Source organism: Rousettus aegyptiacus, unplaced genomic scaffold (assembly GCF_014176215.1).
Source record: "Rousettus aegyptiacus isolate mRouAeg1 unplaced genomic scaffold, mRouAeg1.p scaffold_m13_p_14, whole genome shotgun sequence".
In the NCBI taxonomy this organism is placed as follows: domain Eukaryota; kingdom Metazoa; phylum Chordata; class Mammalia; order Chiroptera; family Pteropodidae; genus Rousettus; species Rousettus aegyptiacus.
Genome location: NW_023416289.1, coordinates 4,826,646 through 4,854,527, shown reverse-complemented (window position 1 = coordinate 4,854,527; position 27,882 = coordinate 4,826,646). Strand labels below are relative to the sequence as shown.

The window sequence follows — 27,882 nt, the reverse complement described above, 5'->3', positions numbered from 1 at the left end:
TCTATGACTTCGATGATCTTTTCCTTCCTCCTCTGTAATCAGGCTCGCAGGGCTCCAGAAGCAGAGGTGAGGAATGTGCGTGTGCAAGGGAAAACGCGGCTTCCCAGTCTTTTCGGGCTCCTTTTAACAACTATCTGGGAAAAGAAAAACTGAATTCCTTTCTTTGGTACCTCCGATCAGCAGGCTGCTCCTCTCCCGTGGTCAGATGCTGCATTATACGCCACTGTTAAATACTAATAGTGAAACTTAAAAGATGTTCTCTTGCGAGACAACAGGTGGCCACTGCAACCTCCGGCTCTGATTGGTGGAAAGGCCGCAGGCGCCCGGTGGCCCAGAGAGAGGGCCTCCACTTCTGTGTTTCAAGACCCTGCTCAATGGGGTGTTGTCCTGATAATATCTCAGCTCACTGCCAATTTGTGCAACCCGCTGGGCCATTAGGGAGCGCCGCTGGCTTGTCAGTGTTCAATGGAGGCTCGGGAGGGGAGACCAAAGCTTTTTCGTGGTGGTGGTGGTGGGGGGGATCGGTGTCAACCCAGGGACAATGTGGGCCAGTTGTTCCTTTTCCTGAATACACACAGCTCTCTCATGCCGCCTCCAAACACACGTTTCTGAGAGAAGAGCAAATACACAAACTTTCCCCTAATCGAAGTATTTTTTTTTTTTTTTTCTGCTTGGTTCCAGAAAGATCATTTTGGGAGAAGGTACACACACAGGTGTCACCAAGCACAAGTGCCTCCTGTAGAGAACAGAAGAAATGAAAAGAAATCCATGTGATGCCTGTGCGGAAAAGTTCAGGCCCCCAGGCCAGCAAAGCCGAGATTGGCGATGGGGACAAAAGTGTTAGTTAGTGTCAGCTAAAAAATGTGTCCATTTTGCCCTTCCGGTTCCGGGAGCCCCTAGAACACCAAATTGGGTTGGGGGACACTTTCTCCTCACCCCTTTAGTTTTTCTTTTTCTGGCTGGTCGAATAAGTCAAAAGACATACAACAGACTAACAGGAGAAAATAAAATTTTAATGTGTGTGCATGGAGGAATTCACATGAGCATGAACATTTCAAAGACAGTGAAGCAAAATCTGGGTATATATGTTATTTTGGACTAAGGAGGGGCGGGTCAGCAAACATTTGGTAAATTCCTGCAGGGCCAGTCCAGAAACAATGGGACAGAGGAACCGACTTTGGCTTGGATCCTCCTTTCGTACCACACTTAATTTATACGTGTCAAGGTGACTATGCTATATACATCCCTTTCTGAATCTCGCCTCGCCCCCCCCCCCCCAATCTGAGTCACTTTATCTCTTTAGGCAGAAAAGGGGGAGGTAAAAAAAAAAAAAACTCTTTCTGAGTTTGTTGGGCTTTAATTGTTTTCAGCTCAAAAGAATCTGCGTGCACACAGGGGAGACTGGCCAGATAGAGCCCCGGCAGGACAAATCTCAGCGCCTCTTCCTAACGCTGGTAACTAGTATAGAAAGAAGTCCCTTCCTTCGCCAAGGCTGAGGGCCAAACTCTCAAATTAGCCCGAAGCAATAAATCCGAGAGGACGAAAAAAAAAAATGTAGCTTAAAGAAACAGAAAGAAATTAAGGGGGGGTGGGGTGGAGGTGGGTGGGTGAGTGCAGTGTGAGGAAGTTAATCACCCAGAACCTTTTAGGAAAATGGGGACGTTTTCTTTCAGAGCAGGGAATGATCCGCCTAGATCCAGTTACTCAAATGCCTTTCGAATACAAACAAGAGCGAAGAAAATACAGAGGGAACCGACACGAGGCTCACCCCGGGAAGCTCCCGGTCCGCCTACCTGTGAAAGGTCAGGCCCCAGCACCCCTTCTGGCGAACACTACAGGTGTACACGGGGCGCTGGCTACCGGGAGGCACGCGCGGGCCGCTGCCGGGCCGGGCGCCTCCGAGCTGGGCACAGCGCAAGGGCTCGGCGAGGAGTGGGGTAGAGGGGACCGAGGACGGGCGCCCACGAGGGACGGGCAGGGGGGCGGGCAAGGGGACCCGATGGCGAGGGGAGGGACGGGCGCGGGGGGCAGAAGCCGCGGGCCGGGAGGCGCGGCGGCGGCCCAGGCGGAGGGCGGGCCGCACGGGGCACGGGGCTGGCGGCGGCCGAGCGAGGGAGGGGCGCGAGGAGCGCTCCGAGGCAGCGGGGACAAAGAGGACCGGGGAGGGAAGGGGGCGAGGTGGGAAGCCGAGGGGCCGCGCGGAGGGGGCGGCCGAGGCGCGGGCGCCGGGGCCGGCGCGGGGCGCGCGGGGCGCGGCGCGGGGCGCGCGGGGCAGGGCCGGCGGGGCGGGGCGCGCGCGCCCGGAGGCGGGCCGGGCCGGGGAGCGCACCGGCGGGGCGGGCGGCGCGCCAGCTGCCCGCGGTGGGAGGGGCGGAGCGGCGGCGGCGCGGGGAGGGGACCGGCGGCGGAGGCGGGAGGGGGGACGGAGGGGAGGGGCCGGGCCCCTTGTCTCCGCGGCTCCTCTGCTCAGTCCGCCCGGGGAGGAGGAGCGGGGCCATCCGCCGCGGCCGCCGTCCCAGCCTCGCCCGGCGCACCTGAGCTCTCCGCGTCGCCCCGGGCCCCCCGCGCCGCGCCCCGCGCCCCCGGCGCCCGGCCCGCGCGCAGCGCTGCCTCGGTGCCCCGGCGGGGCGCGTCCCCCGGGCCGCCTCCCGCTCTCCCGCGGCTCGCGTGGCCGCGCCTTTGTGTGCGGCGGCCGCGGCTCCCGGGCTCCTCGGGGTCGGCTCGCGGCGCCCCTCCGGCCAGGCGTCCCGCGCGCCGCCCCCCGGGCCACCCCGGCCGGGCGCCCCCGACGGTGGAGCCAGCGGCACCCGCCGCGGCGAGCCCCAGCCTCGGCCCCCGGCCCCGGGCCCGGCTCCGGCATGGATGTGAGGTTCTACCCCGCGGCGGCCGGGGACCCCGCCGGCCTGGACTTCGCGCAGTGCCTGGGGTACTACGGCTACAGCAAGGTGACCGGGCCGGGCCGGGGGGGGCGGCGGGGCGGGGGCCACCTCGCCATCCCGGGCGCGCCCAGCGCGCCCGCCACCCGCCCGCCGCACTTTTCTTTCCCTCTTTCCTCCCCTCTCCACGCCTCTCCGTCCAACTCTCTCCCTCGACTCTTCCTGCCCCCTTCCCCCCACCCCCACCTTTGTCCCTCCGCCGGCGCGCCCCTCTGCCCCTCTGCCCCCCGCCCCTCCTCCCGCTGGCCCCCGCCCCCACCCCGCCGACTCGGCTTCGCTGCCCCGAAGCAGCGAGGAGCAGCCCGAGACCGAAAGGGGGGACTTGCGTGCGATTCTTTGTTGTTGTTATTACTAAACGCGACCGCAGCCCCCTGGGGGGTGCGCAGGGGTCCCCGATCCCCTGGTCCGATGGCCCCGCCGCCCCGCTCCCAGGCGCATCTGGCCTCCCCCCACGCACGCGAGCCGGACCCCCGGCCGCGTAGGGAACGAAACGAACAAACTTTTGAGCGTGTCCTGGGTGGGAGGGCGGGGTGCGGGGACCCCCTCCGGTGGCCTTTGCTGCCAGCCCTCTCCTGGGGCGCTCGGACCGCGGAACGGGGGTGTCCGGCCCTCCCTGGTTAGCACGAGTGTCTCCCTAAGCTTTCATTTTGGGGGGCAAGGGGTAAGTTTTGCCTTTCGGGGAGATCAGGGTTGGAACCTCCACGCCACGCCTTGGGGTCACACCACCTCCTCCACCTTCCCCCGGCGCGACTTCGGGGACCGAGCGTTTTCAGGTGGCCGAAGGCGCATCGCCGCCGGGCGGCCGGCGCCGCGGGGAGCGGCGAGTCCGTGCGGGAGCCGCAGCCCTCGGGCCGGGGCCCCGCGGTCCCCGCGGTCCCCGCCCTGCCCCGCGCCCTGGGGGCCAAGCTTCGGAGGCAACGTCACCCTAAGGGCGATATTCAGAGAAAGAGCTGTGCCCGGATGGCTTGTGTCTTTTGAATGTGGTTTTTCTTTCTCCTTTATCCCCCACCCCCCCAGCCCGGTTCCTCCCTCCTCCTCCTCCCCCCTCCCTCCTTTTTCTTCCAAATCGTAGTTTGTTTATGATTGCTTGGATAACGGAGGAGGAAATAAGGAGCCCGCTGAAAGCAAGGTGCCATACAGAACTAAGGCATACATCACGGGAAGAGGAGGAATTGCGCGGAGCGTGGGGCTCGCTCTGCCCCCGCGGCTGGTGCAGGCTCGCGCCCCTGCGTATTTGTTTATGCTGCGTTCCCAACTCCAGTGCTGAAGTTTGTGAGCGACCATTAGGGTCTCTCTCCCTCACCCCTGTGTCATCGTCGCCCAGCTCCGTGCCTGGGTGCCTGGCGTGGAGGGGCCTCCTCACAAGTGTAGAAAGCAGGGGCCTCATGCAGTGTGTTTTAATCCTTTTGAGGGTGGGGGGCGTTCATCCTCTCCGAATTCCAGGAGTGATAACGTTAAGCGTCGAAAGAGAAGCGAGAAAAGGCCTTGTAGCCAGAGTTAAGGTTTAGTGTCTGTCCTCTGATTTTGGATTTACTCGGGCTATTAAATGCTTTTAAAAAGTCCCCTATGTATGCTCAGTTAGGGACTCAGGCAGCCTAATTAAGTATGTAGTGTTTCTGAGACTCCATCTAATTGTTCCAGTGGGGTATTATTTATCTCCTTACAACTCAGCCTGTGTACGCAAGCCTTGTATAGCTGGGCAGCCTCTTATTTTTGGAAGCCATTACCTTGCCTAATGTAACTACTTTCTCTGATTTAAGATCAGCATCACTCGAATGACACCAAAATAGAAACCTTTTGTACTAATCCAGTCACTGCAATGCGTGGCAAATCTCTCTGTTCACTGGGATCCCAAGGGTACTTCAAGGGACCAGAGGAAATTGTGGGTGTTTTGTGTGTGTTTCTTTCTCTTTCTCTTCTTTTTTTTTTTCCTTTTTTTTTCTTTTTTCTTTTTTCTTTTCCTTTCGAGAAGCTATTTTGCGTTCATTTAAATTCAGAGCATTTATTTTAGGGCACGTATAGAAAGCTGGGAAACAGACATTATTTATTGAGATGCATGTTCAACTTTGGGAGTGAGGATGCAAGTTGGTTTGCTGTGACATTTTCTGAATGCAGCTGTTTGCCTGAAATAACTTGGTTTCTTAGTAATTCAGCACCCTGGTCCTCAGAAGTTGTGTATACCCAACTTATGAAACTTAGGTACAACATTCCATATTGGTAGAAATCAAATTGTACTTCCTTTAAGGGATGTTTGCGTTTACTTGCAAATAAAAAAACAATAATCTTTAAACGGAGCCACAAAACTATAGTTTCCTGTTCTTAATTTCAGGAGTGAAAAACCCAATTCTGTTCCCCGTAATTTTTCTTTATAGGGAGAATAGAGTAGAAGAGGAAGTATTAACTTTATGGGTATAAAACGGCAAGTGCTAATTAAAGGTTTATGGTATTTTGTTTCACAGCTAACTTGTGTGTCTGAAGTGGTGTGCTATTCAGTATAGGTTTATAGTGAAAATGTAGAAACTAGCACACAAAGACGTGCACTTGGGTTCTTTGAAAATACCTGCGATTGCTATTCTCTTTAAGACTTAACTTGACATATATTATCTTTCTGGATGGGAAATGATGGATTTCAAAGACAGTATGTTTCTGCCCTTTTTTGTTTTAATGACCATCTGGGAAACTTTAGAAGAAATACAGAACCCTTCGTTCCAGGTTTAACAAGTGAAAACTTAGCGCTTATCTTTAAATTTATTTACAAACCGTGAATAATAGGGTCCCATTCATTTCTCTCTTTAACAAATGACCAGAGTCCTTTGTGTAAATTATTTGCGTGTGTATTATCTTTACATTCTGTGAGTATATGGATCCTTTTTAAATGTCAGCGCTCATGAAAGTGTCTATGGAGAATGGATGAAAGAGTTTTGAGGGTTCAAAAGTCCTTGCAAGTAGGAGAATAACTTCAAATAAAATATAGCCAGGATCATTAAAATCAGTTAATAATTCATGAACCAGCCACTGATGTATAAAATTAAAGTCGTCTCTGTTTTCTGAGGGCTAATTTCCATTTTATTTTCAAGTGGAAAATCTACTGTTTGAACAGTTCTTTTTCTGATGTGGATAACAAATTAAACTAACACTTTTTTTTTTTTTTTTTTTTTTTTTAACCAAAAGGCCTATGTTAAGTGAACTGGTGACTCATTACCCATATATTTGGAATTTTTCTTTCCCCGGGTTCAATTTATCTTTTCAACAGTAAGAAGATAACATGCAGCATGCCAACAGACATGTAGTTGTCCAAAGTTTGTCACCCCAAAACAAACTATTGTTTTTAACGTGGGCGTAAGGTGAAATCACACAGTGTGTTAGTAATGAACTTGGACTAGACTCTAGTCACTGGCTTTTTCTCCACAGTCTCAGGGTTTTTCCCCCTCTTTCAAAATATGGCTATTGACTTCTTACCCTAGGTGGAATAGTCCTGCATTGTTTTTACCCATCAGTCTCAAACCTTGCTTTCTGATTATGATGTGTGTTATTAATCACTATGCTTAATTAAGACGTGATGTGAGTGCTTTCGTTCCACCTTGTTGGGCCCCTGTCTCGGCCAGTTTGAAGGATGAGAGGACCTGAAGGGCAGTTTGTCATTTGTCTATCTTCTTTGGAGACTGTGGTTCAAATTGAGACCTCACTGAGAAGGGGATTAGATTGATACCTTGTGAGCTTGACACATGATAACTAATGATTTCATTTCTACCGCCTGAAGTATGGGGGCATTGAATTTTGGGAGCAGATTGGGAGATTTCAATACTTTCCAGTGTCAGGTCTTCAGAGAAGATATTTAAGCCACATTGCGCAAGAGAAATAAGATCTTTCCAAGGACTTCGGACCAGGGGTCATAAACTCAAATGTCTAGAGGGACAGCCAGTTAACTTACAAAAAGATAGGGTTTGTGGTCCAGTGGATAACATGCCAGGTTGAGGGGGTAGCCTCCTCCAGCTTTGGGAGATTGTTGCCATGCCAACATTGGGCCCAGTCACTCCACATTTTGCAAGTATTTTTTCAAGAGGAGGATGATCTGGATTTTTATGTGAAATATTCTGACTTTTAAGTGTTCACAACAAACGAACAAATAAAATCACTTTGTGGGTCCCTCAAAACATGCTCGTGTACTTCTTGCTCCTCTGTCACTTTTGTCTTAGGTAAACTCGTATGCAGATGAGGATTCAGACTTATTTTTTTTAAGAAGCGACTTATGGTTTACGTTCAACTGTATGCACGAGGCCACTCCCCCATCCAGCCGTGGGAACGATTAGGTTGAGTGAGTGGAGGAGGTAGCATCTAATCATGCTCAGTGTAGTTCAAACCTGATCCTTCGGATTCTGTCGTGGGTTAATTCTAGTTGGTAGAATCGTTCCAGATCGGGGGTCGGCACAGTGCAGACGTTGGGTCACATCTGGCCTGCTGCCCACTCTTGCATGGTCCGCGAGTTAAGGATGGTTTGTACGTTTTTTAAATGGTCGAAATAAGTCAGGAGAAGAAGAATATTGCATGACCGTGAAGATTACATGAAACTCACGTTTGCTTCCATCAATAAAGTTTTATTAGAACACGGCCCCACTCATTTGTTTACTTGTTTATGTGTTTCCGCGCTTGCTTTCATGCCACGGGGGCGGAGCTGCATCCTCGTGACAGACTCTATGGCCTGCAAAACCTGAAACATTTATCGTTTGTCCTTTTACAGGAAAAGTTTGCTGACTCTTATTCTAGATAATCAGACCACTTGATGATCTTGCTTTGTGCCAAGCCTCAGCAGTAGGCAGAAAATCTAGCTAACGGGATGGAACAATGGGAAAAGATTACTGTCTCAGAGAACGTTTCTCAGAAATGCTTCTGGAATGGTGGCTTCTCAGCCCTGGCTGTTCTTCTTCGGCCCTGGCTGTGGGGGAGGGGGCTTGTTAAGGATACTCGGACCCCACCTTTCCCCAATAAGACTCTTTCCAGATGGGCCCCAGGTCAGCAGTGTTTTTTTTTTTTTAAAAGCTCCAAGGTGATTCCAATCTGCAGCCACCGTTGAAAACCCCATTTAAGGCTGAGGATCCTGCTTGGGAGTGAGCGGAGGAACTGGGGAAAGAAGTTTGCGATGGCGAAGACGGGGTTTAGGACAGGAAGGTTGGTGGCGGGCGGCACGCAGGGCCTCCCAGGACCCCGGCAGGCTCTGAGCACCGCTGGGCCGGGCTCTTCCCTGCCCGGTGTCAGACGTCGGGATGCGTTCACATCCTAACTCTGAGGTGATGATATACCACCTCTTGAGTGACTGTTGATTAGTTGACTTAAGTTCGCATTTTGTAGATGTTTAGTGAAGCATCTGTTAATTTAAATTTTGTGGTGTGTGTGTGTGTGTGTGGTGTGGCCAATTAATTTTTTTCTCATATTTTAAGCTTTTTTTTTTTTTTTTTTTTTTTTTGGTCAGCGCCCGAGAAGCTTGTCGTTCTAAGTGTCTGGTTTATCGTGACTCATGGATTAAACACGCCGCCACTAACTAGAGGTGTATGGGCTCCTCATTCTGCCACTCAGAACAGTGGCATATTTATGAAAGTCCCGTGTTCGGTGGAGACTAGCCCACAGTTACCCAGGAAAGTTAATGGTAGTCATTTTAGATGAAGTCCGTGTGTGTATGTGACCACAACACTCGAAAGGACGTGCAGGTGTTTCAAGTACCATCTTCTTCAGGTCTCAAGTGACACATTGGGGACACTGAACCCACTTGGGGACCGCATTGTCAACAGTCTTTTAAAAAATTCAGTTAGTCATCTGCATCTAAAAATCTTCGTATGCAAATCTGGGTTTCCAGCTTTTCTTTAGAAGTAATCATAAATTTGGCCATACCGGACCTGTACCCTTGCATGGTGCCTTCTGCTGGTTGTCCCCAAAGTGACCATGTACCCCACAGCTTGCCGTTTCTCATATCCAGCCCTCTGTAGTCCTCGCAGGTCCCCGGAGGCTTCAAGTTGGAAAACTGATTAAGAAGAGATGACATTAAACAGGCGACAAATGATGCTCAAACCTAGTAAAAAGTGAGGTCGTTGTTCCTGGAGAAATACTAACCAAGCGTCCTTCGTGGTATGTGGGTTAGTAGGTGAAATGGGAAAAGGTAATTTGTGATCGTGTTATAGAGCAGTGTTTCTCGGTCGTCAGCATGCACAGGAATCACCTGGAGAACTTTCTAGGGCACAGAGGATACTCCGGAGGAGCCGCATCATGAGTCTGCAGTGGCGTTCCCAGGTGACGCTGATGTTGTGTGGCAAGTAGCATGTCACGGAGGGCCATCAGTGGTAAGATAGAGTTTGTTCTTTGTAAGTTTATCAGTTAGAGCGCTCTGGGCCCCAGGCAACAGAGCGCCCAACAAACAGTGGCGTAAACGTGAAGGACACTTGTTAACTGATAAAGAAGTCTTTACATGGGCAGTCTCAGGCCGTGTCGGGTGATTAAGTCACGTCTTCCAGGGCCCTCTTTGCTCTTCTTTTTATTCCGCCATCCGTGGCATGTTACCGGTCTCCTCATGGTCACAAGGTGGCTGCCGTAGCTCTGGACATTGCATCCTTGCATGACAGCACGCAAAACGCGGAAGCGAAGGAGCGGTCGTGGCGGGGGCGGGAGCGATGGCTGAAGAGCGCCGTCTTCTCTGTGCATCTGTTGCCAAGAAGGAAAAGCTTTCTTGGCGACAGTTCCACTGGACTTTATCTCATTGACCAGAAAAAAAAAAAAAATCACATGTTCACCCCTGGGCCAATCATTGAACAAGGAGGAAGAGATTGGATTGTAGTGATCTGCTTGGACCATTCTTACATCTGCTGGGGCTGGGCACAGGGTCTCATGGGTGTAGTTGGTGTTATGCTCTGTTAGCAAGGAAGAAGACTGTGAACACTGCCTGCTACTGAGCACATCTGCGTGACTTCGAGGGGGCCAGCGGTTTGGTTGGAATCGTGCTTTCTGAAGGTGCATCTGTGCTTTTGACGACAATAGTGTAGGTCCAACAAGAGATGAGGGGGATCAAAGGGGGTGCCTTTATGCAGTCGAACTACAGGCGTGAGAAGGGTTTGGACCAAGGAGATGCGCGTGTGAAGGAGAGGAAGGCCCTGCACAGAGCGTCTCTGTATCTTGAGAAGGGAGAAAGAGGAGGCAGTGATGACTCAGGGTGTTTGAACTTGGGCCCTAGATGAATGGCGTGACCTTGGACAGGAGCAGAGATGTCAAGAGGAGAAGCTGGTTTTGGAGGGAAGAGTTGATTTTGGCTGTTTTGGTGGATGATTGCCAGAGAGACATCGAGTAGGCAGGCAATTGCACCTGCGCCCTGGAACTCACGAGAGCTCAGGGCTAAAGGACCCAAGTCAAGTCTTGCGGTGTGCAGTACAGCGATGGCAATGGATGTGACTCCTTGGTCTTGAGGGTGGGTCGGTGTTCGCTAGTGCAACTTCCCAGGTAGAGGGACAGCGATTCAGGAAGTAGCGTATGGAACTCAGAAAATTGGGGAGCCCTACTGCACCACTATAAAGGGGTGCGTGTGTGTTTGCATGATGATGTGTCCTTTCTACCTTAATAGCCATTTGGAAAGAAACATTCTTCAAGGGTTGTCATTAAGTGGGAATGATGCAAAATTTGCAGTAATACAATTTAAAACCCTATCAGCCATTTATGAGTTAAAACATCTTTTTGTTTCTAGTGTAGGCCGCGCACTTTCAGATTGGATTTTGTGACATGTTATTGATGTCATAAGTATCTTGGAGAATCTGTTTTCTGTGCAATAAAGAAAGATAGGATTTTTGCTAAGTATGCTTATAAACTTAATATATCTTGAGGGTTGGATCCAGCTGTTAAAAAAAAAAAAAAGCCCAAACAAAAATACTTGTTTAAAATATAAGGTGTGGAAGCTTTCATTCGAGGTTTATATGAGCCTTTGGTGGGTTTCATAGTAGATCATTTTATTTCTTTGTTTCCCGCGTTTGTACCCTTAATCTCATACTTGGGGAGACTGCGTTCTTTTAGATACGTTCCATGCTTGAGTAAAACACACCAGATATTGGAAAATGGCCCTTCTAATATGTCTAACATTCTGCCTTTAATCTTAATTTAATTTTACTTTGTTTATAAAAGAATAATTGGACGGTCTTGACAGTCCGTAAGCTAAACAAATTGGCCAGTATCAAGAAGTATTTCATTCTAAATACATATTTGAATGATAATAGAGTCATTCTTTTGGAGGAGATAGATTTCAAGCTGGGCCCTTCTGTTCCAAATGTTGCAAGTTCAATATGGCCTTTTCTACATTGACTAAATTGTTTCTGCAGAATTATATTAAATACGGCGATGGGAGTTTTTTTCATATTTTACATCGACGTAGTGGAAGTAGATATACCATGTTGTAAGGTTTTCCAGCAATTTCTATAGCTAATTTGTAACGAGCAAGGGATTTTGGTGTACTGTAGAATAATCAATTTTACACTTCCTTTTAAAAATCTTCTCCATATAGGAAGTAGAAGTCCCAAATGCTGACCTGACGGGAAAACTTGTATGAAATATGTATGATTGGTTGGAAGTGATTTTTTTTTTTAAAAGTGTAAGTTAAGTCTGGAAATAGGGAGTACTTCAAAAGCATACTCAATGGGTCCGTTTGGTACATGTCTTTAACGAGACACTCAACTCGTATTATTTGACTTACTTAAAAAATTCTAATAAAAACCTTTAATGGAGGCGTGGTTAAAACTGTTGTTATTAGTGACAATCCCTTTGGTTGCAAGTGGTAAAAAGTCCTCAAGTTAAATATCAAAGAAATGGTAAGTTTTGTTCCCAGCGTCGCTGGACCCCGAGTTTCAAGGGGTTTTCAGCCTTTCTCATATTAGCCGTGTCCCCTCTTTGGCTCCCCTCGGGGTGGGGGGGCAGGATGTCCCGTAAGCAGCTCCACGTCACAGGCCCACAGCTCAGCCTCCCCGACACCGAGAGCCTCTCTGCCCGCTTGCCTTCGGGCTTTCTCTGGGTCTGAGGCCTGTCGGGCGGACTTGGGTCCCGTGCCGAGGCCCCAAGTCACGTCTCGGGAATGGCGGTGGCTACGGCCGTCCTCGTGGTTCTTCAGCGGAAGGGCGAGATGCTGCTGTCGCAGCGAGGGAGGGCAGGGGCGGGGCGGGGAGGAAAGTCCCTAGAAGGTGCTGGATGGAGCGGCGTGTGACGACGGCGAGGACTTCCCCGGGCTCGGGCCGCCATGCTGCTGCTGCCGCGTGGACACCAGAAGTGGCCTGTGCTCGTTCGGTGCGGGTGGCATCGCTGCCATTCATTCGATGCTTCCCAGGAACGCGGTTCTGGCCAGGGGCCGGGCTGAGGTGCGCTCCGCCTTGAGGAGCCTCCGGTTTGGCAGGGCAGCTGCGTGTGCGTGTGCATGTGCGTGTGCATGTGCGTGCTCGTGCAGTGCACGCGTGCGTTGTCGTGTGTACCTAAGGGGGCCACGAAGGCGATCAGTGTGGGCGAGAGTGCTCCAGGAGCACCAGACTGGGTGAGCGGGGAGGTCCCCGAAGGATGGCGTGTGCCATCGGGTAAAGGAGCTCGGGGCAGCTGTCAGGCTTGGACTGGATGAGGAGGACCTGTGGGGTTTCGGAGGAGGAGAGACAGGGGAAGGGAATTTCAGGCAGAGCGTGACACCGTGGCCGAGGTCCCGAGGGAGGCCTTTGCAGGGGGTCCCCATGGGGCGACCTATGGGGATAAATTCGCATCTGTGTAGAAGTTTTCTCTTGTGGGACATGTGGTCGGTTGAGACCAAACCGGGGAGGCGCTAGAGTGTTTGGTGAAAGATCCGAATCTGATTTAGAAGGTGCTGGTACCGTGCGTGGGTAGGTACATTCGTGTGTGTACGTGAGTATGTGTTTACGCAGAGGAATGTGCGGGTGGCAGTTCGAGTGAGGAGGGTGAGCTAATGAGAAGGTATTTTCAGGACGGCACCTGAGAAGGTTCGAGGGAGAGAGTAAAGAGTCACGCAGAGAGAGAGGGATGAAAGGTGGGTAGGGCGGTCAGCTGGTGTAAGCGACAGGGGAGTGAGCCTGGAAACGAAGCTTGCTAACTCTTTCTTTGAGCTACGAGGGCAGAAAGAGAAGGTGGCCGAAGATCCAGATGTATAAGTTCAGTGGAAAAGATGGTAGGAGCGGGATTGAGGGTAGAGAGAGATGGAGGGAGGGAGAGAAGAGAGAGGCCACGGCAGGGCGCCGGTCATTACCCCTGTGCCTGTCACCATCCAGGGTCCGGCTGGAAGGCGGCTCAGCAGGTCTGGGGCGGGCGGGGGGGGGGGGGCCTTCGCGTTGGTGTAGCTGACACATCCCCAGGGGGTGCTGGATGCTGGGAATGCTGGGGATGCTGGTGCTTCTGGCCCCCGGCTGCACTAGCAGTCGTCAAGTCTAGAGAAAGGACCATCTACAGCTACACTTCGGTCTGACGCTGTGGACGCCTTCCTGAGCATCTCTCTGAGCAGCTCCTCGAGGAAGACATCTTTCCCGAGGGCCCCTCGTCGTCCCTCCTCGGGCCCTCCTCGACCGCTGCTTCCTCTTCTCTTTCCAGCCGTTGGGACCATCCTTCCAGAGCCTGGCCTTCCTCTTACGACTCTGTCTCTTTTCCACGTAGCATGTAGATCTTGCTCTCTGCCTTTAGCTGTTCCCACCCTGACGTGATTTGTATCAGTTACCTATTGCTGTGTAACAAATTAAACTTTATGGCTCAAAACAAAAACTCCCCCCCCCCCCCCCCCCCCCCCGTGATTCTGCAAGTCGGCCGTTCAGGCTGAAGTCAGTGGGGAGGCATTCTTCTCCTCGTTGTATTTCTAGACTCCTCCAGGTTGGCTAGGAGGCTTTGCTCCTGGAGGTTGGCTGGCTGTCGGCTGCGGTCTCTCTTTTGGCATGTCGTCTGTCACCTCTAACATGCCGAGGTGCACACCAGAGCCCTCATGACAGCGGCATTCCGAGGAGCACACAAGCGCCCTTGAGCACGGGCTACGAAAGGTCACAGTCTTTGCATTCTGCTGCCCGACGCAGGTCAAGAGTCAGGGCAAGAGGAAGGAAATAGATTCCAGTTTTTTCAAAGGGAGGAGCCGCGAAATCGCATCACAGAGGCATGGGCACGAGGAGGTATGAAGAATGGCGGCCGTTTTCGCCATCTACCCCAGGGCCTCAAACCTTCATCTCTAACTTGATCTACATGTTGCTGTCCTACGTCCTTGTTGACACGGAAGTTTGGCCCTTTAGCGTTTTCTCGGAAACTGGAGTCTTGAAGTCAGCGACTCAGTCCTTTTTCACTTTCTTGCAAACCGTGCTGTAGGAAAATAGGTTTGTGGAGAATGACCTGGGGAAGAGGCGGAGCTTTCTGGGAAGGTGACCTAGTTCAATGCGAGGCTTCCGCCGGACTGCCAGGTGCACGGGGCGCTGTCGTGCACCCCGCCCCACAGTTGCCTTCGCGGGGTCCGTCCCTCTCGTGGACTCGCACACACTGCCCCTACGGGACATCACTTTGCATTGAGGAGAATCATGAATAAGAGTCCTGTGAATGTCCTTTTTGGGGGGTTCTGTCTAGAACATCGCTCATTATATATCACCATGTCTTTTTTATGACGATTTACCAGAAAATCTTACATTACTGTATCAGGAAGAGCTGAAAAAAATCACTTATCTTATGGGTACTATTAATCTTGTTATTCTTGTTTTTTTTTTTTTTTTTCTCTCTCTCTCTCTTTCCATTGGCTGCCAAGAAACTTGGAGTTTAACATGAAATCCATTTAATAATTGTCCAAAACAGGAGGATATAAATTCCTATGTGCTGGTCATCCTGGCTTTGTTACTGTCTTAACATTCATTTTTCTTTGCCTCGATTCTTAGTATTATCCTTCTTTTTAGAATCAAATATACTTTTAAAAGTCAACCCTGATTCTTTTGTGGAGAAATGCAGGTTATGAATAAATACTTATAAGTGCAACAAATGTGTTTGTATAGTGTCAAGGGTACTTTTTGTATCTTTCTACAAGAGAAATTTCCACGTTAAAAAAGTCTGTGCGTTGTGTCAATATTGTAAAGCTATAGAACAAACTCTTATCCCTTCTCCTTTTGGTCTTTTTATAGGGGTGAATATAATTCTCAGTTTAAAGCACTTGTTAGAATTTGTGTTCGTTATAGAATATTTCCTTCGGAATTATGGAATCTATTGAAATGATGAAAAGTGGAAATTTGGCACACTCCCAAGCCTTTAAATTAATATTTGGACTCCCCGATCATTTAAAAAGCATGAATTCCTGAAAGTTCACATCGCACCGTAATCGGCGTCCGCGTTCATGGAGTAAGATGTGGTTTTCGCTTCACGCGAAGACTGCGCTAAGATTAGCCTGGCATTGGGGTGGGGTCCATCGTACCAGTGGTCAGGGGTTGACTGGGCCACGGGTGCCTCCCAGCGACCCACGACTTGGCCCCTGTGCGCTTGGAAGGCGTTTCTGAGCCCGCCCAGGGACTTTGTCCTTGGAGAAGGCGCTGCTGTGTCGGCTTGGGGGAGCCGGCCCGGTGCCCGCAGGAGCCTTGCTCGAATCGAGAGAAGCAGTGAGCAAGCCTCTCGTAAAAGCGGCCACCTTCTGAGATTGCTTTAGCGTGACGCGTGGCGACGCGGATGTCCTTCGCCATTGTCTCGGGGTCACCCTTTTGTTTAATCAGCTTCCTGAACAGCGGAAAACTTTATTTTGGTAGCTTCAGAAGGCAGCCTGACTCATTCCGACTTCACGTGGTTGTTGGTGCGGTGTATCTGAGGTTCTTAGACCCAGGCGGCCTAGTGGGTTTCGGTGATGCCCGAATGTGGGGCAGTGGGCGGGCTGGCAGGTGTGAGGGCGGAGGCCCCTTGGAACCAGTTTCCGCCACCCATGGGCTCTGAGCTCCAGCATGTCCTTGTGCCTCTCATTGTCCCTGTCTCTAAAAGGGGTGCCCAGCTGTGCCGGGTGCTGCGCAGACAGCGGTGATCCGAGCAGGCGGAGTCCCGCCTCACAGAGGGCACTTACGTTCGAACGGACTCTCCGGCCGTCTCCTACATGGGGTCATTGTAGGTAATAAACAAGCACACCTTGTAGAGAGTAGTAATAGCCTTTACGACATCAGGTAGCTGTAAATATTGACTGTAGCTCTTTACCGAGCACTTTATTTGTGTTAGCTACTGTCATCATAATATTCTAACTTAGTGTTATATTCCTAGCTCAGGTGAATTTCTTAGCACGTGGATAGACTGCTGAACGTAGACTATAGGAGAAGAATCTTGCCTCAAAAACACCCCCATATTTTAACAGAACTATTGGGAGGACTTCACACCTTAAGCATTGGCGGATGGACCTTTTATTTTTTTTTAAGGTGCATTCGCCCCAGATTTATTTATTTTATTTATTTAAAACATTTTTTTAATTGCAATTAACATACAGCATTATATTAGTTTCAGGTGTATTGAGATCGTGATTAGATATTTATATAACTTACAAAATGATCACCCCGATAAATCTAGTACCCGTCTGACACCATGCATACTTACGCAGTGTTATTGACGGTGTTCCCTGGGCTGTACTCCACATTCTCGTGACTGTCTTGTAACTGCCGATTTGTACCTCTTAATCCCTTTCCCCTCTGTACCTAGGAGTGAGTTTCTGTTTTGTTTATTTTGTTCTTTAGATTCCACATGTAAGTGAAATGGCAAAATGACATTTGCCATTCTCTGTCTGACTTACTCCACTCGGCACAATACCGTCTAGGTCCACCCATGTTGTTGTTGCAGATACCAAGAGTTCCTCCTTTTTTATGGCTGAGTAATATTCCATTTATATACAAAACATCTCCTCTGTTCTTGGTGTATAACTTGAGCAGGGTTTCTCATCCTTGGCAGTGTTGATGTTTTAGGCCAGGTAATCCTTTGCGGGGGACCGTCCCGTGCACTGTAGGATGCTTAGCAGCATCCCTGGTCTCTGCCCCAGTACACGCCAGTAGTACCCCCGGTTATGATGACCAAAAATATCTCTAGACATTGCCAAATATTCCCTGGGAGCCAAAATCACCCTTGGTTGAGAGCCACTGAGCTGGAGGAATAATTCGGAAAACTTTCCGATTTTGTCATTTAGAAAGTGCTAACTGGGAAGAGTTACTCCTTTGTTACAAGGGGCACCTATCTCAATCAATACAGGGCACTTATTTCTCGGGTCTGTTGGTGCTAAAGGGAGCCTCCATCAGCACGTGCCACTATACATAGCTAAGAAGGCCAGTGTCTATCGTGAGGGGTAGCCAGTGGCCACGGAAGGAGGCTTGTGGACCAGGTGCAAGAATCACCCGTCTTGCCACCTGCCAACTGTTTTTTTTTTCCTTTCTGTTGGGTCACCTCTCTGGTTAGTAAAATGTCTTCAAAATTTACAAAGCTGTGTGATTCTGTGGATTGAGAAGAAAAGGTCTGCGTTCATTCATTATAGGGAACGGTCGTGCCTGAACTGGGGAATTGGCTCAGTTAGGCCCACCTGTGTCTCGAGGTCCCTGAACCCCGTCGCAGAGCTGTCTGGGATGGAATGTCAGAACACCACCAAGGACCGGTGCTGCGCATTGGCTGTCTTAGCTTAATAGCCAGGATCTACAGACTAAGTATTTACGTATCTCGTCCCATTCCTCCTTCTGATTTTGTGGGGCCACACTCAACTCACATCGATTCTTTCACGTGCTTGCTTGTTCCCAGTACATCTACTCGTTATTGTTATTAAGTTGAGACGCATGAATCCCAAGCTCAGAAGTCCTGTCTTCCTTCATGCATTCCTTACATAGGTACAGAAGGGCTACTGCCTGTGGCATGGGGTGTGTAGGATTTTGAGGAATGGTTTTGGCCTTAGAACTGTGACTTGTGGAGAGCGGTGGCCATGTCTGTTTTGTTCGCTGCTCGGTCCCCAGCCCTGAGCCCGAGAGTGGAGGAAACTCCTGATACCGTAACTAGTCTTGAGAATTTATGCTGATATTCAGTATCCTTTGCTTAAAGATGTTATAGGCTGATTACTCGACACATTTTTTTTTGAGCGGTTACCAGGATGTCTTAAGAAAGCCCGTGGGTTTCAGAGAACAAATTCCAAGCAAATGTGTTGTCCGGTCCAGCGTTTCCCAAGCAGTGAGTCTCAGAGCCTACCTGGTCGACCCGTCCCACAGCGACCCTTCCCACAGCGGTGGTCACTGCGGCCCGGCCCTCCCCTCCCCCCCATGCCTGGAATTCCCAAAGGGAGGGGCTCGCACTGCAGACAATGTCCCCTCTCTGGCTCTGATCAGGGTTTTATTGTCAGGAAATCCCCCTTTTCAGGGACTTCATTGTCTGCATCCTCTAACCAGCCCTCCCCCAACCCCCATCCTCCGCCAGCCAACGATTTCAAGGCTTTATGGAAATGAAAAGTTGCTCTTCTTCACACACACACACACACACACACACACACACACACACACACAAAGATGGGGGAGATAAAGTGATTAACACTTATTTTGTTCGGGAATCCATCTGAGCTACCCCTCCTCGAACACTCATTTGGCTTGTCGGAAGGGTAATCTCTTTCAGAAACATTGGACAGAATTGACCAATTCATTATGTATGTAAGTCTGCTTAAGAATGTTTAATTCAGTGAGCCCTCATCTCCTGGCTTCCTAATCTCCTGCCCTGGCGATTCTGTTCTCTTTGAGTTTCTGCACCTCATTTCTCCCCCTGGTTATTGAACCTTTCTCTGGCCGTTCCAGGCTTGGTAGAATCTCAATGAATAGATTTTTATGGAGGAAAAATTCCATCCTCTTTCAGTTGGTTGTCGGTGTTGGGCTGGTTCTGGGGCAATTAAACTTGAGGAACTACAACGTTAGGCTGAAAACTATGAGAAACACTTAAGCCGGTGGGAATGTTGGAGCATGTCTTTTTAGAGGCAGTGGGAAATTCTTGTAAAAAATAGCTACGTGGGACAACGTGGCGAGTCCTGTAGAGCCAATTCCGGAAGACCTAGACGAAAATGGGGGAATGTTTCGTTCTTCACGGGCAGACCCATACTTTTCCTGCTTAAAGATGGGAACACATAATTCAATTACGGGCATCTTCCGATGGGGGCCGCGTGGTGCATTTTCTTTTCAGTTTCTCTCTTGGGTGTACCTGGCGGGTTCGCATTACAGTATGACTGTCCTTACCTACAATGGGGAAGGGAGGGAGGGGGCAAAATGTTGGAAGGTGTGTGTGTGTGTGTGTGTGTGTGTGTGTGTGTGTGTGTGTGTGTACGCGTATGTGCGTGCATGTCACCTGCCCCAGGGCACCTAGATGGACTCCCCGATATTGGGAAAGTGCAGGGGCATGATCAGAGGCCAGCCTGTAATTTCTGCCTTTGTGGTTCATGCCCCCCACTACCCCTGATGATGGCGCAGAAGCAACGAGATAAATCCACGAATGCTTGGCAGTCGCCACCGAATTGAAACGACCATTTGTCCCTCTAGGGGCGACAAACTGGTAAAGTGCATGCTCCTGAGCGAGTGGCCAGACGCCCCACGTAGAATTTGATGTATTATTTTATTTCGCATGTGCTCTTAGTACCTTACATAGGTGCCCGGGACTCCAGGTGAGTTTTCCTTCCATTCCCTTCTTAGTAGGAAGGCTTCAGGGACAAGGACTAAAGGAAAAGAATAAAGAAAAACCAACCGCAATGTATTCCTTGCAAATGCGTGGCCAATGCCCCCTCCCCAGTCTAACGCCTTTGCAGTCATCGGCAGGAGTCTCGCGATATTTCATGTACTGTACCTGATCAGGTGCACTGCGCTTAGCACCGACAAGGCGTGAAGCGTCAGGTACTGCAACTTTATTTTTTTTAAAAAAAGCAACCCCAAACCATTTTTTTTCCCCCTCTTTCTTGCCTTTTGGATGTTTGAAACCAGAATAGAACAGCGTTGGACGTTTTCTCTTACAATGATCACTCCGGCTGAAGAAACTTTTTCGCGGAGGGAGGGGGTGGGACGCTACCTTCACGGGAGAACGTCGGGGTGGGGGAGCCAGGCCGAGGGAGCAGCATCCTGCAGAGGAAGGCGGGGAGTCACGGAAAGGCAGAACATGGGGTTCCCCGGGGGGGGCGCAGAGTTGGGGACCGATGACGAAGGGTTTTGCCTGTCACGCTTCAGCGTCTGGGCATCTTTTAGGCACTTTCCAGACCGGGCCACACCGAGGGTCATGCTTAGCTCTCTAAACATGAGAAAGCGGCAGGAGCCAGTGCGAGGGGAGAGTGCGGAGGGGAGGAGGGGAGGGGCGTGGCCTATTCTTGTCACAAGACTCGGGTCCCTTTAGCCTTTCGTAGGAAGGGGAAGGGCATCGAAGTATTCATTTCCTTTACGTCTTGTTCCGCAAAGTCTCCCGAAATCTCATTGGGAGACTTTGTGATCATGTACACGTCCCTGGGGTGATTTGAAACCATTTGCATTTACTGCTCCACACATGTAAATCATGGCAATTTTAGGAAGAAAGGATTGCAAACATCTAAAAAATTCATTTGAATTCACTTCGCAAATCCCATCTTTAATACATCCTTTTCTTTCATGCAGCCTAATTTCTTATAAGAATAATTTTTTTAAAAACTGAAATAGACCACTTATAGGCCCTGTTGGATACAGTGAGTTATTAAAGTCTCACATCTTCCATGGTTGATTTTTTCTGATGCCATAGTTCAAGGTAATGTTTTTTTAATAGTACCTGCAGAATTCCAGAGATTCATAATAGCTTATGACATCTTAATGCTCACAGTGACATCACTGGTCATAACCAACTGTGATAAACAGCTCCATACCCTATAAAAATGACAGTCACTAAGTGGAAGGCAAGAGGATGAAACCAGTCCCCCAATCTTAGGAATAATGTTACAGATCTTGAATGTTAATTTTGAAGAAAACACATGCTTAAATTTAAGTTTATGCCTTCAATTCACGGTCCCTTTATTCTTCCAGGGGAAAAAAAAATATCAAGCAGCTATACTTTAAATGAATTTAATGAACTGCAAAGACTGACATTTTCACTATAAAAGTCACACTTCATTTAATGAGTAGTTAAATATTGATGCTGTATTAAAATACAGGCAGGATAAAAATGGCCCAATGGGTTTCAGAACAGGAATTCAGGGTTCTCTGATATTGAAAATTTCATGAACTGAAAAAAGGTGTCGTTCATCAGAATGTTTTCACAAACAGAGATATTCCGGGGAAATGGTGGGTTAGGCCGCCGTGCGTAAACCCCAGTAGCTGAGCCGAGCTCAGCTTTGCTTTTCACTCTTTGATTCTGGGTTGGAGTTTGTCGCCAGAGGACCCCCTGCTGTTAAATGTGGTTCCCGTGTTTAATGGGAAGGGTGCTAAGATTATAGCAGTGGGGTCTAGTTTCTTCAAACTGACTGAGTTGCATACAAAAAAAATAAATAACTGTATGTAGATGACTATCCTAGAAAAATAATTGAGCTGGGTCCGGTTAGTGCTGTTAACTTTTTTCTGCCCAGAGCCCTCCAGTGGCTCTCTGATTCATTCACACTAAGAGTCAAGGCCCCACGAAGGCCTGCACGGCCTTGACTTGGTGGCTGCCACGGTCTCTCTGACGTCATCTCCTAGGCCTGCCTCACGGCACGCCCGCCACACACCTGTGCAGCTGTGTTCGCTGAGAAACTCCAGGCATGTGTCCACCTCGAGGCCTTTGGTTTCCTCCTTTCTGCCTCAAACCCTTTTTCTTCAGATATTATTTTCCTGTCTTCCCTCCTCACTTCCTTAAGCCCTGTCCTCCACAGTGTCTTTGCTCTGGGTCTTCCTATCTAAACCCGAATCCTCTTCCCTTTCCCTGATACTTTCCATCCCCCTTCTCGGCCTCATTTTTCTCCGGGCGTTTGGTCTTAAAACATGCACTATTTTACTGATGGCCTGCCTCTGCCATGCTAGACCGTCACCTTGCGAGGGCAGAGACTTTTGTCTCGTTTCTTCATTGTTTCCTCCCTTTTGCCTGAAACGTACCAGCCATTCATTACACGAGGTGTTCAAGAAGTATTTGCAGAATACACGAATGAATGAAGGAAAGTGTCTTTTGAGGCAAAGGTGGGATTCACAAGGGAAGTATTCCCCAGGGTAGTTGGAAATGGGGAGTAGGCTATCAAGAGGGACACTGGGAATATAGATTTGGGAGTGACATGTGTGAGTCGGATAGGGTGACCAACTCATCCCTGTTTTGGGGGGGGGCGCTACTGGTTTTAGCATGAAAGACCTGTGTCCTGGGAACCCCCTTAGTCTCGGGCAACCTTGGATGCTTGATCATCCTATGAACAGAGAGGATCCTTGCAGCTCATGGAGTTTGCAGGAGGACAGGGCTGGCAAACCTACATGTCATGGACACCAGGAAGATGGTACACTACTGCAGCTGACCTGCAGGGGGCGTGGTGAGCAGAACTTGGCTCCTTTAAAGAATAGTGCCCTTTGACCACCAGTAGCTCCAGGGAACTGTAGGCCAGTGTTGTTTGAGCACCCCATTTTTCAATGGGAGCCAGAAATCTTGACTCTGATATTTTTCAGTTTTTAAAAAATGTTGGCAACTCACCCAAAGCTGTTGAAGGGTCACTTATGTAGCCTGTGGGCTGTCGCGGGGCCTCCTCTGCTGAAGTAGAGCTGGACTTCCAGTTCGTCTGGAGACGAGGCCCGTGCACCTTGATTCCGAGTGCTAAATCAGGCACTTAGTTACTAAACGTCTTCATCGTTCAAAGAAAAGAAAGATCGTTATTAGCTGTAGGTAAACGTTTTGTGTAACCGGCATGGAATGATATTCACATTCGTGGAATATTTCCAAGAACTATTCTAAGCAGTTTGCATGTATTAATAAATTTCACCCTCTACAACTCTATGAGGTGAGTACCTCATAAATGTAAAGCATGCAAATGTCATCATTTACCGATGACGGAATAGAGGCATGGCTGGATTAAACCGCTCGCTTAAGGTCATCGCCTAGGAGGGATAGATCAACGGTCTGGTTCATGCTCCTTACCCCGTGCTTCTCAGATTTTAACGCACAGCATCGGCATCACCTGGAGCGCTTGTTAGAATCCAGAATGCCCGGCCCCACGCCCAGCGTTTCTAATTCAGTTGGTCTGGGATGAGGTCTGAGAATTTGCAAACGAACTCCCAGGTTGTGATGGTGCAGGTCTGGGGATCTCAGTTTGAGCTCCACTGCTCTGAACCACCCCAAGACTTCTGAAGGGCCGTGGGACCATCGGAGAGAGTGTGCTTGCATCCACTGGGGCTGTGTGCACGCAGTTGATCTCTGCTGTCATACTTGATTACTCTGGTCGTTAGTGTCTTCTGCACAGGGAGCCATTAGACAAATGCAAAACTTATTTAATAAGCACAAAATTGGTTCTATGTACAATGAAGCACTTCCTGGACCCCTATAGTCTTATATAGCTTAAGTTTCTTTTCAGCTGAATACTGAAGAGCTCGGTACTTTCAAACATCCGGCGGGGACACGAGATAACCCTAGGATGAGTTGGCATAGGACTGGAGGAAGCCACAGGTGGTGAGCTTCCACCATGGCTACGACGAGATTTGATTTTTAGCCACAAAGACATGTCATTAAAGCATATTGAATTACACAGAAAGCATTTCATTTCTTTTTCCCTTTCAAGCCTCTCTTACTATATCAATGAGAAAAATCTCAGTTTGGTGCCAGTATATCTTTATCACCTAATGCTCGCTTAACTCTTTTTTTCTATGGAGACATTGAGAGAGGGAGAGAGAGGCAAAGGCAGATGGAGGGAAGGAGAGAGAGGGAGCCCAGGGAGTGAGGGAGGGATGGAGGGAGGGGTCAGAATGCAGGACTCTGTTACAAATCCTTCTGTAGTTAGGAGTTTGCTAGAATTAAATAGGTTACTTTGCTTTTGTATTTATTTTGGTGGTTATATTCAATTGATGGCAAGGGATACTTGTTTTCCACTTATGATATAAAATTTTTTGTTAATAAAGAAACAATTGTTTGTATTCAAAAGACTGAAATGATAGAGAAATAAAAGTTCACAATACCTTTTCCATAATTCCCAAATTCTAAAGTTCCTGAAAAACAAAGTTTTAGAAACAAACAATTAGTTTATGGCAACACATTTGTAGCAGAACCCGAACTGAACTCCTTTGATCCTGTTTTTGTTCCGTATTTATGTCCCTTTGTGTGATATTCAGACGTTTTGCTGCAGAAATACCTGTGTGTTTAATTATGGGGTGCTGTCCCCAGGCCACTAGAGGTATTATGTAGTAGATGGAATATGTTCTGTATTACTTTTCTAAATTTTAAAAACTCTCAACTGTGAAGCACATCCGCCCCCAAGATTCTGGCTAAGGAGGAATGTGGACCCGCTTTAAATGGCAAATTTCATCAAGTTGGTATACAAATCATTGAAATTTGGCAGACACCGATCTAGAGGCAAGAGCCTAAATTCGGGGAGAGTCTATTAATGTGAACAGCACAAACGTAACATCTAACAGAATTTCTCAGCTTTTGCTCGCTATTAACACGCTGCCCACGTTTGTATCTCTCTTTGTTATAACTGTATTTTGCCTAAGATAAGGCGCTGGTCCTGCTGCCTCTCACGAAAAGTTATAGTATAATGAACTATACTACTTTTTTTTTTTTTTTAAACTGAAGGCTTTCCGCCAAGAGCCACTTTTTAAATGGATTTAGAGAGACCATCTCAGGAATTTTTTTTCTTTTTTGAATGCACTAATTACTCTTACAGACCTGCTTTTTTATGTTAGGCTCGTATATACCAGTACCTCATGAAATTGGCCCTACCTGACATGTTTACATTCCAGTTCCGTTGGCCATTGGGGTATTGTATTTGTAGGTCATTTTACGGCTTCTTCCTGAGTAAGAAGTGATGGCTGGGGGTTACACCTGTCTTCTCTGTGATGGTACCGTTTCTCTTTGATGTCCTTCACAAGTAGGTGTCTCAAAAGTCGCCCTCACTTCGAGAGAGGATTTCCTGAGAAGTGACATTTTGCCATTTTGTACTTTCTTGCCCCTTCTGAATCTGGGCCCATTAGTCATTGTCCTTTGTGTTTACAATCAAGTACACATTAGGATAGAAATAGAAATGATTTACTCAACCACAGAATATGAATGATCATCGAACTAGGATCGAAATCAGAAACATCCTCTCTATCATGGATGAGAATGTTTGGAAAAGCAGTTCCTTGTTCATCATGCTTGAAATCTGTGAGAAATATATGAAGTAGAGTAGATTTTTTAAAATTTATGTTGTTCAGATGGACATTAAGCCCCATTTCTAAATTAATGTAAGCTGCCGTCTATCTCTGTGCCATACAGTATTGTTAGTACTGCATTTTATCAAAGTAAATGTAGATATTTGAGAAATATGTTGCTGACAATTCTTGTAAATATTAGAATTCTGCGTGGGAATATTGATATTAAAGCTGTGTTAGGACTGATACCATTAGCAGCAATATAGAGAAGATGTTTTATTAAATACTAATTTCATCTGTTATTTAACAAGTAGCCAGCTTTGAACACATTAATCTCTCTTTTTAATTCAAGGTTGATGGTCTGGCTCTTACATATTGTATCCCTGAATAGGCCATTCAATAACTATGCAAAATATCTATTTCTCCCATGGGTATTTGTGCTTTGATATATTCTGATCCTTATTAAATTTAAACAGGATCAAATTTATACAGCTCTGGCAGAGATTTATTAAAACACACTGAACGGACAGCTTGTAGGAGCGCAGTGCACTGTAATAACATATGCCTTTTACCAGAGAATAGTAATTATTGAGAATCAAATAAATCTGTAGGAGGTTAAGTATATATGGAAAAGATATCGATGCAGTTCTTCAAAACGAGCCTGGAATATTATTTGAAGCCGTGTTACTGTGCGAAGTAACAAACCCCATTCCTTTAGATTCTAAATATTTAGCAATATTTGAAAATGCAGGTTTTTAGGGATGTTTTAAATTCCAAAAGTGGGGGTAGGGAATTCAGCATTATCAGAGGTGTTACATGTGTTTAGCACACTCCATCTGTAGAGACACCTGTTTTTCACTTTGCCCTACTTTTTATTAAATAAAATTGAAAGCACATGTATGTATTACAGAGTTTGCAAAGACTTTTTTTTTTTTTGGAAGCAGAAATGCGTGTCCCCTTTACTTGGAGAGGGATCACACATGGACTAAATAGACACTTCTTTTCGTATTCATAATAGTTTATGTTTTTAAAACTATCGTTTTGTTCTACTTTTGCATTTTACTATATATTTTCAGAGTGGTCTTGGTATGTTTAACCTGCTTGGAAAGACTGCAGTGTCTCCAATTTATTAATTTTCTTGGTGTGGTGTCAGTGTAGAGGGCGGTTAGGATTTTAAATACTGAACTTGTAGGGAAGATGCATGAAGCCTGTCCCTTTGTAAATTATTGAATATGTTACACTTGTCATGATTAGTTTTTCTCTTCTATTTGTAGACACTCCTGGGGGCCGGCCAGGGTATCAGCAAGGAGGAGGGAGCTGTCATTGTGTCACAGGGTTTTGCCACAACAAACCATCCTGGCTTTGCCATTCCGTTCTTTTCCTTCCAGTGTTTGAATTTCTTTCTCTGCCAAATAATTCTTTCTGGTATGAATAGCAGAGGTATAGGTGTAGGCGGGCCACTTTTTTCTCCTAGTCAAAATCTTTGGGTGTCAGGTGAGACTAGACCGAAGTGTCTGGAACCAGTCTCTAGAGTCCCAGTTTCTAGAGTGTGTGAGTTAAGACACTCCCTGAAATTCTCCAGTGTAGCCCTAGCCTGGATGGGCCTGAGTAAGGGATAGTTAGGGCAGGGCGTAGGAAATCTGTTTTCTGCTCTGTATTTGGGGTGTGTAATTCTTGTACTTAGTATGCCGTAACATAATTTGTATGTGTATGTGTTGTGCGCACACGTGCGTGGGTAGTTTTATAGGAAAATCACTATTTGTGTATTTTGTAGTATTATGTCGGGTCATATTTAATTATGTTTACATTCTGTTCTAGATAGGTACTCTATAGAAATTATTTTTAGGTGTCATGGTATATCGTGTGTGTGTGCGCGCGCGCGCGCAGGCGCATTTGGTCAGATTTATTGATATGGTATTCGCATATAATAAAATTCGCCCATTTTGTTCTGATAAATACGTATAGTCGTGACAACTTCCACTATGATATAGAATGCTTCTATCACCTCAAAAAGTTTCCCTTGGCCCATTGCCCACCGTAGCCCCTACCGCTGATCTGCCCTGTCTGCACGATGTTTATGATGTACATTATGTTTTAGGCAACTGAGTTAAACAAGTAGGTATGTAAATGTTTAGATATATCTACATTGCTAAACCTTTATGGTTAGCATGTATATTTTAATTTTTTCATTTTTCGGCCACGTTTTGGCAATGTCGAGTCATTATCAGAAAGAGGAAATGTCAGAAATTTGAGTAAAAAGTTTATATCGGTTATAGTGAAAAAGATTTTTAAATACCCCGGATTATTTGTTACTTAGGAAAATAAGTATAATTGGCTCTCTTGCCAAGTTTCCTCCTTCATTGTTGCTGATGAATGAGAAAGATTATTCTAGAAGCATGTAAGTAATGTCCAGGTCCTTTTCTCCTACAATTAAACTTTTTTGTTTCTATTTCATCCTATTTTTATATGGGGAAATAATGTAATTTGTCTCTTATAGTGTTAGGTCCACAGGGCTCTATAGACTTAGTTTCTGAAATTTGAAAATGGATAAAAATATTAAATCAGATGATTTTTTAATTCAACCATATTAATAATCTTTGTTCGGTTGGATATCTGTGAAATTCGAAAGTTATTTTACATTTGAGGTCATCTGCAATCTCAAGGTTTTGGACCAGATG

General features: G+C 47.6%; 1 protein-coding gene across 2 annotated transcripts in view; it reads left to right on the top strand.

Moving 5' to 3' along the window:
* The first annotated feature begins 1,636 nt into the window (after positions 1 to 1,636).
* TOX3 (TOX high mobility group box family member 3) overlaps positions 1,637 to 27,882 on the top strand; it is a 96,311-nt gene continuing 70,065 nt past the window's right edge. The window contains exon 1 of one of the 2 annotated variants that reach the window (XM_016142407.2): positions 1,637 to 1,802. Coding sequence is in view for 1 of the 2 variants with exons in the window: in XM_016142406.2 (XP_015997892.2) it covers positions 2,859 to 2,945 (87 nt within the window). In the remaining variant the exon portion in view is untranslated. Of the gene's footprint in view, positions 1,803 to 2,453; positions 2,946 to 27,882 lie in introns of those variants that run through there. The other variant, XM_016142406.2, reaches the window with a different exon arrangement.